Source organism: Dendropsophus ebraccatus, chromosome 6 (assembly GCF_027789765.1).
Source record: "Dendropsophus ebraccatus isolate aDenEbr1 chromosome 6, aDenEbr1.pat, whole genome shotgun sequence".
NCBI lineage: Eukaryota > Metazoa > Chordata > Amphibia > Anura > Hylidae > Dendropsophus > Dendropsophus ebraccatus.
In genome coordinates this window covers 136,092,854-136,110,516 of record NC_091459.1, presented here as the reverse complement: position 1 = coordinate 136,110,516, position 17,663 = coordinate 136,092,854, and the positions used below count along the sequence as shown (strand labels likewise).

Sequence of the window (17,663 nt, the reverse complement as noted above, 5' to 3'; positions counted from 1 at the left end):
CAGATACGTATATCATGTCTCCAGGGAAGGTTTTACCATTTTGTAGTGGTTTCAAAAAATCCATGCGGCACAGCCCGTACTGCTTCCTCATAGCTTCCTTCCTGCTGATTTCTGCTGCTGTTCAGGTAAATGGTCTTTATGCTCGGCATGAACCAAGGAGGAAAGGTGATAACAAGCTGATCAGCGGGGGTCCGGCTTCTAGGGCATACACCTTCAATAACTATCGGCCAACAGTTATCTCTCCTATCCTCCATATACACAGGAATCTTCTGCACGGCAAAGCATTTCTGTGTTCTCTATGGAGAGCTCAGAGTTAAGACTGCTCTGCCGGCGGCTTATCTTTCCAAGAACAAAGGGGTCGGGCAGTGATTTTTCATCACGCTCAGGACCTGTCTCCACTGGCATCATCTGTTGGTGAATGGTTGGGAGTGCCCCATATCCTTATACTGACCGGGAGTGGCGGGTACATCCAACAAAAGTATAAAGTGTATGGGCATCTTAAAGGGGTTGTCCAGCGAAAATCTTTTTCTCTCAAATCAACTGGTGTCAGAAAGTTATACAGATTTGTAATTTACTTCTATTAAAAATTTTTTTTAATAGAAGTAAATTACAAATCTAAATATCTTTCTGACACCAGTTGATTTGAAAGAAAAATATATATAGATTATATTGCTCTAGTAGAGTAACTTCATTCACCTATCACCTTCTCTCTCTAATCTATCAGCTTCAGCAGAGCAATTTTGTCCTTTTTTGCACACATGCTGCAGGAGAATTACGGGATCACTTCCAGAACTTGGTGCTGACCATCTTGGTGAGTTGTCCTACAATCCTTCCCTTACCTTCTATGCTGTTTTAAAGGGGTACTCCAGCAACAACTACAAAAATCTTTCAAAACAACTGGTGTCAGAAAGATATACAGATTTGTAATTTACTGAAAAAAAACCCTCATGTTTTCAATACTTATCAGCTGCTGTGTGTCCTGCAGGAAGTGGTGTTTTCTTGTATTCCAGTCTGACACAGTGCTCTCTGCTGCCACCTCTGTCCATGTCAGGAACTGTCCAGAGCAGGAGAGGTTTTCTATGGGGATTTGCTGCTGCTCTGGACAGTTCCTGATATGGACAGAGGTGGCAGCAGAGAGCACTGTGTCATACTGAAAAGAATACACCACTTCCTGCAGGACATAAAGCAGCTGATAAGTACTGGAAGCCTTGAGATTTTTTTTAAGAGAAGTAATTTACAAATCTTTGGCGCTCTCTGACACCAGTTGATTTAAAAGAAAAAATAATTGTCGGAGTATCCCTTTAAGCCACCATGGATCTACATACAGTATCTGCACCATGCTTTGCCCTGTTAGTTCTTTTTGGATTTAATGTACCCATTGTACAAGAAGATAGTCAGGGTCCTATTACATGGTTCGACTACGGCCCGATCATTTTAGTAAATGAGCGCCAATCTGCTAGATCTGCTTTACTGGACCTATAAGAGCAGCTTGGACATTGTTAGCGATGTCCATGCAGTCCTTGCCCAAACACCTTTTATCTTACCTCTCCCCGCTCCTGGTCTTCTCTCCTGTGCTGTGCAGCTTCCCGGTCCCAGCGACAGCAGCGCCTGAGCGGCCTGTGATTGGCTGAGCGGACTATCAGCTGCCGCTGCTGCTGCTGCGAAGCAAAGGAGAGAAGACCATGAGCGGGGAGAGGTAAGGTATCAGGTGATTGGGCAATTGTTACCTGTCGGCTGTGCACCGCTATTACATGTAGCGATGCGCACTGTGATTTTTGGTCCTAACCTAAGCCAATGATCAGCCGAAAAAAAGGATTACAATAAAGAAGTGGGAGAATCTTGTACTACAACTCCTATGCTTCATCTTGAACCCTGTGAAAAGCAGCTCTGCGCCAGACGTCCGAGTACTCCACACATCCTGCCTCTGATGAGTGAATCTGCACTTTGATTGGCTGATCCTTGTCTCTATTGTATGGAGCAATAATCGGCCAAATCGCCTCCATCCTCAGGCATTGAGATGGCTAAGGATGGGGAGAGAAGCCTTTGTAATGCTGCACATACCTGCACTTGCTGTGCTGTTTTGCTTTTTTTTCTAATGGAATAAATCTCCTTGAATTTTGTTTTGCCTTTCAAATCATGGAGGGCCGTTATATATTACTGGAACCCTGGATGGGGTTTTCCAGCTGGCACCCTAAGCTGTTTTATGTGCGGCTACATCTGCTTTAACTAGATAGATAGATAGATAGATAGATAGGAGATAGATAGATAGATAGATAGATAGATAGATAGATAGATAGATAGATAGGAGATAGATAGATAGATAGATAGATAAGAGATAGATAGATAGATAGATAGATAGATAGATAGATAGATAGATAGGAGATAGATAGATAGGAGATAGATAGATAGATAGATAGATAGATAGATAGATAGATAGATAGATAGAAGATAGATAGGAGATAGATAGATAGATAGATAGATAGATAGATAGATAGATAGATAGGAAATAGATAGATAGATAGATAGATAGATAGATAGATAGATAGATAGATAGATACTAGATAGATAGGAGATAGATAGCAAACAAGATGGCTGCAGCACTCCAATATGATGGAAAAAGTCTGGGTTTATTTGCCCATGAAACAAGGTGCGACGTTTCAGCTCTAACAATAGGAGCTTTTCTCAAGCAGAGAACAAAATCAGTAGTGGGTGGACATGATCCGCTGTTGTGTGCCGTGACTGAGCATTAGACCTATTAGACACAGCAGCTTGTAATGGACTAAGATTACAGACACTGTAATTTATTAACTTTGTCACATTATGATTATGCTCTGCTGGACTGTTTTGATATCTACGGGAGATCAGGGACACCAGTAGAGCCGCCCACCATTGGGGTGACTGGTGCACCTGCTGAGAGCCCCTCCTGGTCCAGTGACGTAACTGACACACGCACCGCCTACTCACACGCACTGATTTGCGTTCCACTATGGTGTTGCGTTCCACGGCTTGCTCCCTTGCTCAGACTTGGCGTCTTTGGTCCCGCAGTGTCCATACGGATTTTTTTTTTTTTTATTTGCCCCAGCTGAAGGTCCGGTACGGTGAGCGCTCACTCGTTGTTCCATGTGCATGTAATTGCGTGATTAACTTCCATTACCTTTTAATAACACATTAATTCATATCTATTTTCACTTTCATGTAACCTAATTAATACTTGTATGATGTATTTAGACAATATAATTGCACGTTTGCTGTGAATTTCACGGTTTATCATGTTTACCACACTAATTGGATATTTGATGATGATTGTATACACAGTTGTATATATATATATATACCCCTTCCGGGGCTAATGTTGTTCGCTGCTTGAGAAAAGCTCTTATTGTTAGAGCTGAAACGTCGCACCTTGTTTCATGGGCAAATAAACCCAGACAAATAAACCCAGCACTCTCAGTACGTACGGGACGTAACAGAATTTAAGGAACATCGGGCATACGATTTTACTCCCACCACAAAAACAATAAACTCTGAATCTGAGGCTACAGCATCAGAAACTGACCAATCTGATACTGAGCCCAATTATCGCCGACAATCGACATGGGGAAGGGGAGGATACAGGGGGAATGGGAGGGGCAAAAAATTGACCTACAGAGGCCAAAAAACAAAAAAAACCCGTACACGAACATCACCATCTGTACCTTCCTATTCCTCACAATCAGCTGTGGATTCACAATCTCAAAATGTAGAGGTCCCTTTTTTAGAGAAGGAGGCGCCATTTCCCAGGCGCACCAAGCAAGCAGACACATAAACGATAGTCAACTGCAGATCATCAACTTGGCTGATAGGGTTTTGACTAACACTGAGGAACAGGTCCTTCGGAGAGGTTTGTCGTTTGTTCCGACTACACATTTCAACCCTTTTTCCTGGGTAAAGGATCTGAATTTATTTTCTCGTAAATTGAGGTGGCACAAATTCTATAAACATGTTGATCGACGCACATGCGCCGAACTTGACATATCACTTACTGAGTTACCAGATGTCCGAATGTTGGCTGAACTTTACGAGGAAGGACAGATACAACCAGGACAGGGACCATTCACAGGACTGCGCCCTAGAAGCACCAGATTGCCGCCCTTGGAGGATACCACAAATATTGAGTTATTTCTACAGCTGGTGATTTCTGATCTGGAGAAGTTGGATAAAAAGCACCAACCTACAAACTTATCCAGAGAAGAAATGCAGGCCTTCCTTAATCTTGAGCAGGATGACTCAGTTATCATCAAACCCTCGGATAAGGGCGGCAATCTGGTGCTTATGGATCACTCTAAATACCGTAATATGTGCCTAACAATGTTGAACAACAGGGACTGCTATGCAATAGTGACAAGGGACCCAACAAATCTGTGATGACTTGAGACCACTCTTGGAAGCAGCATTAAGGGACAGACTCATTGATAAGAATTAATTTTTGTTTCTTATGCCAAAACATCCGCAAATACCCACATTCTATGCTTTGCCGAAGGTGCTCAAGGGCCTCCATCCACTGCGGGGCAGGCCCATAGTTTCTGGAATAGACTCTGTTACCCAGAACATCAGTGTCTATATTGACAAAATCCTGAGAGAATATGTCGAGGGTCTGCCATCCTATACTAGGGATAGTATGGACCTGCACAATTATTTTCTATATGACGGGAAGTTCTACCACCAACTCAGGGGGACAGCAATGGGGAGCCCTTGTGCCCCCACATATGCTAATCTCCTCCTGGGTTGGTGGGAGGACACAATAGTTTTTCCCGAAGGGGAACATTGGTGGATTCATCGGATCCCCTTTTGGAGACGTTATATAGACAATGTTTTACTCTTGTGGACTGGCACGAAGGAGGAGTTCAGTGAATTTATGGCTGCCCTAAATCAAAATGTTATTGGTCTCTCCTTCACAAGTGAGATCGCAGAGGAGTCTATCTGCTTCCTTGATGTAATGATATCCAAGAGGGACCATGGACTAGTGTCCTCCTTGTATAGAAAACCCACAGCAACCAATAACATTTTGCATTGGCAAAGCCATCACCCAACACCACTAAAACGGGGAATCCCGAAGGGACAATTTATACGAGTAAGGCGTAATTGTATGGACGATCGAGAATTTGACCATCAAGCTAAAAAACTGCGACAGAGACTAGGTGATAGAGGGTACCCCCAAGATGTCCTGAGTCGTGCGTATAATCATGCAAAGAGTAAACAACGAGCTGAACTTATGACACCATGAGACAGAGATGTAAGTGACAAGTACATCAGACTTATTGGCACATATGATAGTCACACCCCAGAAATTAAACAGATTTTGGACAGATAGTGGCCGATCCGGACTTGGCGGAGGTTCTTCATGAGGGTCCAAGTGTCACGTACCGACGGGGACGTAGTATCGTAGATCGTATTGTACACAGCCATTATAATCGACCAAAACAGCCAGGGACCTGGCTGGATCGAAAGATTCTGGGCTGTTTTAAGTGTGGTAGATATAAGGCATGTAAGCATATTAAGACAACTAAACACTTTACATCAGCCGCCACTAACACACAATATGACATACACGATTTTATTAACTATAGGGCAAGGGGTGTGATCTATCTTGCTTCCTGTAACTGTCCATTTAATTATGTGGGAAAAACGTTCAGGGAATTGAGAAGAAGAGTGCTTGAACATTTGTGTGATACTGACAATAGAAGAGAGACCCCTTTGGCTCAACATATGCTGGAACATCATGCAGAATCACCAAGAGAGGTGTCATTTGTTGGGATTGAGTGGGTTAGACCCTCGATAAGGAGAGGTGATTGGGATAGGAGAATACTTTGTAAAGAATCAGAGTGGATATATAGATTAAAGTCCCAGAAACCACACGGCCTTAATGATAAACTTACGTTTACATGCTTTATCTAGTGGTTTCCCCCTATGAAAATATGGAGCCTTTGTCTGGTTGTGTTTTCTTTTAGAGACTGTGTTATTTTTGTAATGAGCTGGTTGGGATATCGACCCTAGGATGTTATCAAGATTCATGATTGTATGGATTCTCTCATCGTTTATCAATAATGAGTTCAATCTAAAAGAATTCTTTACTTTTTGTTTAGGTGATTTTGTTGTCACAATTAAATCAGGGATATTAAATATAAATAGCCAAATTACCCCCTAGAATATAGGGAGGAATATAGGAGAATAGGGAAAGGTTCCGGACGGGGTCGCCCTTTTTAGGGCGAGTGCTCCGTGTTTTGATAGGGACAAAAAAAAGAGAAAACAGGGGCGCCTCCTGGTATAATAAAGTAAGATATGGGAGCTCAACAATAATGAAAAAGGAAGAGGCTCACCTGAGTTGTGCTATATTCTAGGCACAACTCTATACAGCATAGTGTTGGATTATAGACCGCAGCTCCGGCCGGAGAACCACAAACCAGGGGTGGAACAAAGAGCAGAGTGGGAGCCACTGGGGGATCACTGGACCTATCGGACTCCGGTACAGCAAGCGGGCGCAGGTCTCACAGAGGAAGTAACCAGCAGATGGTCATATACGACCAAAAGAGGGAATCCACAAAGTTATAGGGTTAGATTTTATTTGGCACAACGCCTTTTTCAAGTCCCGATCAAGTCCCGATCATGGGGGTTGACACCAGAACCATCTTTGCTGGCACACACACGTGGGGGTCGTGAGTTGTCCCAAGTGGGGCTATGATTTATTTTGTTTCTCCTCTGATGTTTTGTCTCAGTCACAATGTGTTGACTGTGGGGGATTGTCCTCAGGTTTTTGCGGCTAATGCTGTGAGCTTATATCGGCATTTCATCTGTTATAATATGACAACTTGAACAATGATTGTTAGCCCTGTTGGAAAATATTGTGATAATCAGAGGGGATAGAACGGTATATGGAAATATTTCGCACTTTTTGTTTTGGTGATGCTCCAAGTGCTTTATCGGAGGTCATAATCAAGTGTGTTACCCATATTCTCTATTCGATACATAATCATTACTCTGACCCCATGTTTTTAATCGGCTACCTCACCGTGATAATTATCATTTAGACACCATATTGGTCTGATAAGTCTCCTGAGGATTCCAGTCTGTAACACTGGGTGAAACGCGTCGAGACAGAGACAATATATAAAGATTTGTAGTATCTGAGACCTACATTTGTGGCAGGTAGATACCTATGAGGTTACATTTATCTAGATGTGCCTTTTTGTAGTATTGGATTTTTGTTCTTTTTTCCTCTATTTTAAAATATATTTAATAAAAGTTAATTTTTAATATGTGGTTCTGTGAAAAATAAACCCAGACTTTTCCATCATAATGGAGTGCTGCAGTCATCTTGTTTGCTGTATAATACCCACTTGGTGAGACAGACAGCACCTACCTGCTTCATTTTCCATGTGCAGCAACAATTTTTGACTAGATAGATAGATAGATAGATAGATAGATAGATAGGAGATAGATAGATAGGAGATAGATAGGAGATAGATAGGAGATAGATAGATAGGAGATACATAGATAGATAGATAGATAGATAGGAGATACATAGATAGATAGATAGATAGATAGGAGATACATAGATAGGAGATAGGAGATAGATAGATAGATAGATAGATAGATAGATAGATAGATAGGAGATAGATAGATAGATAGATAGATAGATAGGAGATAGATAGATAGATAGATAGATAGATAGATAGATAGATAGGAGATAGATAGATAGGAGATAGATAGATAGATAGATAGATAGATAGATAGATAGATAGATAGGAGATAGATAGATAGATAGATAGGAGATAGGAGATAGATAGATAGATAGATAGATAGATAGGAGATAGATAGGAGATAGATAGATAGATAGATAGATAGATAGGAGATAGATAGATAGATAGATAGATAGATAGATAGATAGATAGATAGATAGATAGATAGATAGATAGGAGATACATAGATAGGAGATAGGAGATAGATAGATAGATAGATAGATAGATAGATAGATAGATAGATAGATAGATAGATAGGAGATACATAGATAGGAGATAGGAGATAGATAGATAGATAGGAGATAGATAGATAGATAGATAGATAATAAATAGATAGATAGATAGATAGATAGATAGATAGATAGATAGATAATATTTGAATGTTTTTATCATCTGCAGATTTCGGCTGTCCTCAGTATCCCATTCTGGCAGTGGTTTCTACAAAGATTTGGCAAAAAAATGGCAGCTTTTGGAATCTCTGTAAGTATTACTGCAGAACATGGCGCTGTATAAGTGTATAAGTTGTAATAAAAAACACATGCTGTGAGTGGTGGAAAGGAGTGTGTACAAAGAAAAGAAGAGATAGGTCAGAAAAGAAGAATATCTCCATTGGACAATAAAAGTACATAATATATAAGAAATAGTAACCCTTTCTTAGCTTCAGCTGTGCAATCCCTAAGAGCATATACATAAAACACTGACATCTAGTGGTGAAATTACAAAATACCTTCATCACCATTTAGCTTTGAGAAAAGAGCTTTTGTGACAGGTGTGAAACACAAAACACCTGTGGTGGGACACCACATGATGGAGTTGCTTTCAGGTTGCTGTGCCCTCCGCTGTTCATTCTCAGTACTTGGATGATTTTGTTTTGTAGTGGATGATCCCATTTGCCATCATGCTGGTGACCGTACCTAATGTGATAGTAGGATACCTGGTCGCGGTGTCATCAGGATTCAGCATTGCGGCATCTCTGCTCCTGCCATGGTTTGTACAGATTGAACCTGCAATGTAATAGATACAGCAGCTAAGATGTACTGTTTACCATAATGAAAAATATGACACGCAGGATAAAGCCTACCTGTCATCAAAAAGAACATTTTGCCATGTAACTGGGATATGTCAAAAGTTCTGAACCCTGGGGGTCCCCCTGCTGACACCCCCAGCGATCAGGAGAATGTGCTGCACTACCCCGCAGTCATTTCTGTCCATACACTTATAGTGGGACTGCCTAGGCCAGGGGTGTCAAACTGTTCTCCAGCTGCTGCAGAACTACAATTCCCATCATGCCTGGACAGCCAAAACTACATCAGTCCTGTCTGTTCTATGAGGAGGGGAGGAGGGACATTAGTCTGCAGCAGAGATCAAAGGATTACACAGCGGGACCTGTGTGAAAGCCTGTATTTAGAGGTTAGTGCTGACTTCAGAGGAAATAGCCGATGTTGTAGCTGTAAATTAACTCTTTGTTGTCCTGTTTTGGGGCCTCATCTCCCTTAACCCCTTAAGGACAGAGCCTGAAATGGCCTTAAGGACAGAGACAAATTTTATGAATATGACCTGTGTCACTTTATTCATTTATAACTTCGGGATGCTTTTACCTATCCAGCTGATTCTGAGATTGTTTTTTCATGACATATTGTACTTCACATTTCTGGTAAATTTGAGTCGATACTTATACCGAATTTTTATGAAAAAAACCAAAATAATGTGAAAAATTGTGAAAAAATGCATTTTTCCAATTTAGAAACTCTTTTGCTTATACAGAAAATGGTTATGCCACATAAATTATATATTAAATAGCATTAGCAACATGTCTACTTTATGTTGGCGGCATTTATTAAACTATCTTTCCTTTTTTTTTTTTTAGACAATAGAAAGCTTAAAACATTAGCAGCAATTTTCCAAATTTTCAGCAAAATTTCAAAATCAGATTTTTTTTAGGGACCTGTTCAGATTCAAAGTGTATTTGAGGGGACTGTATGTTAGAAAGCCCCACAAAGCACCCCATTTTAGAAACTGCACCCCCCACTCTACAAAATCACATCCAGAAAGTTTTTTTAACCCTTTAGCGGAGTCACAGAAATAAAAGCTAAGTGTGTAAGAAATTTTAAATTTAAAATTTTCTGTGCAGAGATTTTATTGTAATCCAATATCTTTCATAATTATAAACCCATTACCAGAGAAATGCACCCCAATATTGATTGCCACGTTTCTGCAGTTTATAGAAATACCCCATATGTGGCCCTATTTCGCTATTTGACGCAACCACAAGCCTCAGATATAAAGGAGCGCCCAGTGAATTTCAACGCCTCCGTTATATTTGGTCATTTCTGACTGTACCACTTCAGGTTGGCAGAGGCTCTGGGGTGCCAAAATACTGGAAACCCCCCACAAGTGACCCCATTCTGGAAACTATACCCCTCAAGGAATGTAACAAGGGGTGCAGTGAGCATCTGGACCCCACAGGTGTTTCACAGATTTTCAGAACAATGTGGGTGAAAAAAGAAAAAATTTTTTTTTACACGGAAACGTTGTTCTAGCCTTCAATTTTTCATTTTCACAAAGGGATACAAGGAAAAAAAAACACCAAACGTGTAGCACAGTTCCCCCGAGTACGGAATTACCCCACATGTGGACATAAAGTGCTAAGCGGGTGCAGGACGAGCCTCCAGAGGGAAGGAGCGCCAATTGGCTTTTGGAAACTGGATTTCACTGGAATGGATTTCAAGGGCCATGTCACATTTACAGAGCCCTCGTGCTGCCAAGACACTGGAAACCCTCCACAAGTGACCCCATTCTGGAAACTACACCCCTCAAGGAATCTAACAAGGGGTGCAGTGAGCATATGGACCCCACTGGTAACGGGCACAAATGTGGAACAATGTGACGTGAAAGTGAAAAAATTCATTTTTTCACTTTCACGCCACAAATGTGCCCATCATCCAGGGGTCCATATCCTCATTGCACCCCTTGTTAGATTCCCTGAGGGGTGTAGTTTCTAGAATGGGGTCACTTTTGGGGGGCCTCCACTGTCTTGGCAACACAGGGCCTTTGTAAATGCGACATGGCATTTACCATCCATTCTAGCCTTATGGCGCTCCCTCCTTGCGGAGGCTTACCTTGCACCCGCCTGGAGCTTTATGTTCACATGTGGGGTATTTTCATACTTGGGGGAAGTTGCGCTACACATTTAGTGTTTTTTTTATCTTTTAACCCCTTGTGAAAAAGAAAAAATAAAGACTAGATCAATGATTTAGTATAAATTTTTTTTTTTTTTTTACCATAAATGTTGGTCTAGCCTTAATTTTTTCCATTTCCACAAGGGGTTAAAAGAGAAAATGAATGCAAAACGTGTAGGGTAATTTCCCCTGAGTACGAAAATACCCCACATGTGGGCATAATGTGCCATATGGGCACAGGGCAAGCCACCAGAGGGACAGAGCGCCATTTAGAGGCTGGAATGGAGGATGGAGGCCACGTCACATTTACAAAGCTCCTGTGCTGCCAGGACAGAAGAAACCCCTCACAAGTGACCCCATTCTGGAAACTACACCCCATAAGAAATCTAACAAGGGGTGCAGTGAGCATATGGACCCCACTGGTAACAGGCACATATGTAGAACATGTGCTGTGAAGATGAAAAATAATTTTTTTTTTATTTTCACGGCACAAATGTGGCCGTCACCAGTGGGCCATATGCCCGCTGCACCCCTTGTTAGATTCCTTATGGGGTGTAGTTTCCAGAATGGGGTCACTTGTGGGGGGTTTCTACTGTCCTGGCCGCACAGAGGCTTTGTAATTGCATCATGGCATCCTCTAATGGGAATGGCGGCCATACCTATTTAGCTGGGGAAAAGGGACAATTCTAATTTATTTGGGGGTATTAGGCCAATTATTAGTTTATAAGGTTGAAAATGACAGGTGTCCATCAAACTCAATCTGTGTTGATCCAGAGGAAGGCAAAAAACCCTCGTGAGGCAGACAACAGTAGCTTCATCATAGGGAAAAAATTCCTTACCGACTCCATAATGGCAAACAGAATAATCCCTGGATCAACGTGACCCCTGAAATAGGAATAAGGGACAGAATTTAGAAAATGTAGAACCCCAATGACGTGTGGTGCGCCTTGAAGCGATCCTTTATGCAGAGGCCGGGGGGATCAGGACAGGTGTCACACTGGAAAATGGTGTCCTTCCTGATCCCCCTGTTACGCCACACTCTGCACTTCTTTTGGGGTCTCCTGTTCTCCTGTGTGGGGGACGTCACCTGGAGAATGTTGTCCCTGTACGATACAGGGTCCTTCATATCCAGAAGCGCTGGGGCCCGCTCCGTGGCTGCCGAATATCAGGGCTTTGATCACTGCTTCCTGGAATTCAAGGAATTTCCCCGGGTGGCCGGCATATCGGTACAGCACAAAAGCATTGTACATCGCTGTCTGTACCAGATATACGGCCACCTTTTTAAACCACCATCTGGTTTTTCTCGTGGCGTTATATGGTTTGAGGACTTGATCTGAGAAATATACTGATCAGGGGCGTAACTAGAAATGGCTGGGCCCCATAGCAAACTTTTAATTGGGGCCCCCCCCCCCCTCAACCGACCACTACACCGTCAACACACCCAGCTCTACACAGGGTCTGTACTACATATAAATTACAGTGCAAATATAGTTAGTGACTCACAGGGGACGTCTTCTCTGATCGGAGTTCTTCCCTTTTCATCTTCTTCTCCATCTGTCCTGGGCCATTATGAGAACTTCTCCGAGCCACAAATACACAGAATCTGCCAGACAGACATATTAGGCTCCTCACTCTGGCACCATCCTCATCTCTATACACACTGCACATCTGTTTTGGCCCCTTTAAGCCCTCTTTCAGTGGGTAGCCCTGGCTCCTTATAGATAGTCCCTTGTTCAGTCTTCCACATAGATGGCCCTGTGTGCATCTGCTATAGTAGAGAGCCCCTCTGTGTTTATAGTAGATGACAACCTCTGTGCATCCCCTATACCAGGGGTAGGGAACCTCGGCTCTCCAGCTGTTGCAAAACTACAACTCCCATCATGTGTAGACAGTCAAAGCTAAAGCTGTAGTTTTTAAACAGCTGGAGAGCCAAGGTTCCCTATCCCTGTCCTGTAGTATATGGACCCCTCTGTGTAGTCCCCTTATAGATGACCCCTCTGTTTAGTCCACTAAAATACCCCCCCCTGCGCAAATATATATACAGCCCCTAGTGCTGTGCATCCCCCATATTATATATATATATATATATATATACAGCCCTATATATATATATATATATATATATATATACAGCCCCTAGTGCTGTGCATCCCCCATATTATATATATATATATATATATATATATATATACAGCCCTATATATATATATATATATATATATATATATATATATACAGCCCCTAGTGCTGTGCATCCCCCATATATATATACAGCCCCCAGTGTTCCCCTCTGATAAAAATAAAAAAACTGACAACTCACCTAACCACACGATCCCCCGTCGGTTGCAGGCCTCTTCTTCTCTCTTCATCTGCACCCGCCAGATCAGCAGCTTCCAGGCGAAGTCCCGGGCAGCGCCACCACTGAGCTCAGTGTGCGCCGCGGCGGCTGGGACTTCCGGTACAGGGTGCGCGTCACTTCCTGTACCGGAAGTCCCAGCTGCCGCGACGCACAATGACCTCAGTGATGTCGCTGCCCGGGACTTCGCCTGGAAGCTGCTGCTCTGTCGGGGGCGGGGGCAACACTCTTGTGATCGCAAGCAAATGCTGCTTGCGGTCACAAGAGTGATTGACAGGGCGGGAAGCCTATGGCTTCTCGCGCTGTCAATCAGAACACTGAACACCCGGGAGGCCACCGGGTGTTGTAGGCAGTAAGCTCCGGAGGCCCAAGCCACGGGCCCCCGATGCTAGGGGCCCCGTAGCAGCCGCTACGGCTGCTACGGCGGTAGTTCCGCCCCTGATACTGATCCTCCCATATACTGATTGTAGTCAAGAACACAATCAGGTTTGTTCACCACGTTTGTGGTACCACGTAAAGTGACAGGGGTGACGCTATTCCTGTGAATTGTGGTCAAAATAAGGACATCGCGTTTGTCCTTATATTTGACCAACAACATATTTTCACAGGCATAGGCCTTGCTCTCCCCCCTTTGAATCAGTTGTCTAACAGGGTGACTTGGTAGGCCCCTTAGATTTTTTGGCCCCTTAGATGACGTGTCTGGGGAGCAGGGGGCGGGATGGGGTCACCTGTCTGGGGGGCAGGGGGCGGGATGGGATGACGTGTCTGGGGGGCAGGGGGCGGGTTGGGATGACGTGTCTGGGGAGCAGGGGGCGGGATGGGGTCACCTGTCTGGGGGGCAGGGGGCGGGATGGGATGACGTGTCTGGCAGGCAGCCCGAGGCGTCCTCCTTGGACGCCTAGGTGGAAAGTCATCATCACTGGATGATGATGATAATGATGATAAGGATGAATGGAGGAAAGAAGGATCCCCCCATTCATCCTCACTGGCAGTTTCGGTGTCGGAGGCAATAAGCACGTATGCCTCCTCCGCCGAAAACACTCTCTGGGACATTATTCGGGGATTGGTGTATGGGGGGTATGTAAATGTGATGTAGTGTAGTGGTGTAGTGTAAAACTTTATTTCAAGTAATGTAATGTGTAATGTGGGGTAGTGTAGTGTAATGTACGTGTTTTTCACAGTAAGGGGGGGGGGAAAAAAAACCTTTGCCAAAAAAGGAGTTGCTGATAAATGCCGCACTTATGTGCGGTACTTATCAGCAGACAGTGGCGGTAGGATATAGAAAAAAAAGGGGAGGAAAAGAGGGAAAAAAACCCTATGCCAAAAAAGAGGAGATGCTGATCAGCACTCAGTGGCGGAAGGGCGCAAAAAAGCCTACACTAATCACTAAACACTAATCAGCAGCTAGGGGGCAGTACAAGTACCTGGACGAAGATCTACGAAGAAGACCGACGAAAACCGACGGGAGCCGAGCGGAGAACGACGTGGACGCCGCGGGACCGCAGATCTTCTCTCCAGCGCCGGGATCCTTCTCTGCACACCTCAGCTAACTGACTGAGGTGTGCAGAGAAAAGTAATAATATTTATTATTACTTAGATCGCCACTATTGGCCGGCCGGGCTTGGCCGGCCAATAGCGGCGATCGGGAGGGTGGCACCATGGCCCCCTTCAGTATACACACTAATAGTGATTGGTGCTGTCTCGGACAGCACCAATCACCATTGATTTCCGGGGCCCGGAAAATCACCGACAAGCTACGATGGTCTGCTGTGTATTACAGCAGCCATCGTTACCGGATCGCCGTGTGTTTACACACAGTGATCCGATAGACATTGGGCGTAAGCGTACGCCGTTTGCGTTAAGTACCACGCTGCGGGGGCGTACACTTACGCCCGATGTCGTTAAGGGGTTAACCCCTCCCCTCTCCATAAGAGAACCATGAAGACAGGGGGAGAGCTTTAAACTGCTTTCTCATGATAAAAATGCATTTTTCGGCTAATAAACCAAATTATAAAGTTTCTTAAAATCGCCTGTACTATTGATTTCTGCAAAAATAATTTAAATGACAGTGACACTTTAAGACTAATTTAAAGGGAAACTTCAGTGAATTCCCCCCCCCCCCCCCCAAATTAACTGGTCTCAGAAAGTTATACAGATTTGTAAATTACTTCTATTTAAAAATCCCAAGTCTTCCAGTACTCATCAGCTGCTGTAAGTTCTGAAGGAAGCCGTGTATTCTCTCCAGCCTCACACAGTGCTCTCTGCTGCCACCTCTGTCTATGTCAGGAACTGTCCAGAGCAGCAGCAAATCCCCATAGAAAACCTCTCCTGCTCTGGGCAGTTCCTGACTAGAGATGATCGAACATCGGAAAATCGCAGGTTTAATCGAACTTGAACATTCCTGAGCCTTCCGCATTACCTAGGCTGAATCCCGGAATTCCAGGCGGTCCCCAGGCACGCTCCTCCTTCTGCACGGACCGGGGAAGGCATCAGCAATCTAATGCAGAAGGTTCGGGAATGTTCGAGTTCGATCAACAAAAAAGTTGTGTCTGATTGTCTTCTAATCTTCCCAGGTCCATGCTTCCCGACGTTGTGGATAATTTCCGTCAGCAGAATCCTTGTGTAAATGGATTGGAAGCCATTTTCTACTCCTCATTTGTCTTCTTCACCAAGCTGTCTGCGGGGATCGCACTAGGGATCTCTACCCTGAGCCTGCAGTAAGTGAGGACTATTGTATGTTAGAGAGGAATGGACCCCAGGAGGCCAATAGTCACACATGCCCAATATTGGTGGTAACGTCATCTGCCATCAAAGAAAAGAATGTTAGCTAAATATAAAGTGCCCCCCCCCCCCTATAAAAAAAACCTGTGCCACCCTAAGCGCCTGCCGTTGGGTGCCTTGCTGCAAGTATGGCCCCATGTATACCCGTGACTGTGATCTTCTGTATACTACTAACTAGCTCTGCTGACAGATTTGCAGGTTACAGCAGTGGGGCATGTAAGCAGTCCTATCATGTGGTGCTGACGCTACAGATACTCATTGGCGCAGTCCCGTCGGTCCTCATTATTCTAGGACTTATCATCCTCATCTTCTACCCAATCACCGAAGACTCAAGGAGGGAAACGGAGCGAGCACTCAATAACATAAGGTAATGGCCCAAAGTGATTCACAGCTATGTTTAAATCCTCAGTGGGCACCATTATGTTACTTTGCAATAAATCTCATGCAATGGGGTACTGTACAATACGGTTGTGATTTACAGGGATTTAAGGGAGGCACTGGGGCACAAGTAAGACCTTGTTTGGGAACAGGAATTAACCCATTGCATTGCATAGCTTACCTGTCCCTGTGCCCACAATGCCCCTCCTGACTGGACTCCCGCCAATAGGCAATTTCCCGAGTTGGGATGTGTATTACCTCCGGGATCTCCAATAGAGCCGTCTTCAGCCTGCTGATGGACAGCCTGGTCAGCCAATCATTGACTGGAGCAGTTTTCCGTCCCAGTCACAGACTGGTTGAGCAACCAGTCCATCAGCAGGGTCACAACAACGGCTGTGGTGGAGATCCAGAAGCCCGATAGGGGTCCCGAAGCAGCAATGCGGTGCTGAAAAGGAATGGGGAGAAGTGAGTTAGAGCGTTTCTGTCCAGGCATGATGGGAATTGTAGTTTTGCAACAGGTGGAGGGCCGACAGTTTCCCCATCCTAAATAAGCCCACAACTGGGCAGATAGGATCCAAATAATCTCTATTTATAACACCCATAAGACATGGATGGAGTGCAAGCCAACGGGAGGTAGCCACACCCCCCACGTACAAAAGAAGGTTTTTATCGTGTGTATCGTGAGTCTGTACAGCAAGCACTTCACTTGCACCTGTAGGTTACTGGTGCACTTTGTCGGTACTTAGGCCAAAGGCAGCGAGCAACCTACAATGTGAACAGAGGCGGAGAGGTGCGGACAATTTTTGCTTTTTTTCTCACATAGGGAGAGTAGAACTGGGAATCCTTGTAGAAAAGGATTTGGATGTACTTGTAGTTCATAGAATACAGAACTGCACAATGTCAATCAGCTGCTTCTAAGGCCAGCAGGATATTGTCATGTCTTAAAACAGGCATGGACCCGTGGGCCAGGGACATATTATTACCGCTTTATAAAGCTTTGGTGCGACCTCATCTGGACTATGCTGCTCAGTTTTTTGGCACCGATTCATAGCAAGGATGTCCTGGAGATGGAAAAGGTACAAAGGTGTGCAACTAAACTGATAAGGGGCATGGAGCATCTTAGTTTTGAGGAAAGATTAAAAAAAATAATGTTTTTTTAGTCTTGAGAAGAGATGTTTTTAGGGGAGATATGAT

At 44.0% G+C, this 17,663-nt stretch overlaps 1 protein-coding gene and 1 long non-coding RNA gene across 4 annotated transcripts in view; one reads left to right on the top strand and one right to left on the bottom strand.

The window, feature by feature from the left end:
• The window catches only part of LOC138794474 (uncharacterized), a 59,776-nt gene that overhangs the window by 26,384 nt on the left and 15,729 nt on the right, over positions 1 to 17,663 (bottom strand). For 2 of the 3 annotated variants that reach the window (XR_011363454.1, XR_011363452.1), the window contains exon 2: positions 8,690 to 8,779. This is a non-coding gene — a long non-coding RNA (uncharacterized lncRNA). Of the gene's footprint in view, positions 1 to 8,502; positions 8,780 to 17,663 lie in introns of all 3 variants that reach the window. The other variant, XR_011363453.1, reaches the window with a different exon arrangement.
• Positions 1 to 17,663, top strand: part of MFSD2B (MFSD2 lysolipid transporter B, sphingolipid) — a 39,408-nt gene that overhangs the window by 19,234 nt on the left and 2,511 nt on the right. Inside the window, exons 8-13 of the mRNA XM_069973078.1 lie at positions 4 to 125; positions 725 to 811; positions 8,175 to 8,255; positions 8,653 to 8,762; positions 15,884 to 16,027; positions 16,282 to 16,458. Coding sequence (XP_069829179.1) covers positions 4 to 125; positions 725 to 811; positions 8,175 to 8,255; positions 8,653 to 8,762; positions 15,884 to 16,027; positions 16,282 to 16,458 — 721 coding nt within the window. The remainder of the gene's footprint in view (positions 1 to 3; positions 126 to 724; positions 812 to 8,174; positions 8,256 to 8,652; positions 8,763 to 15,883; positions 16,028 to 16,281; positions 16,459 to 17,663) is intronic.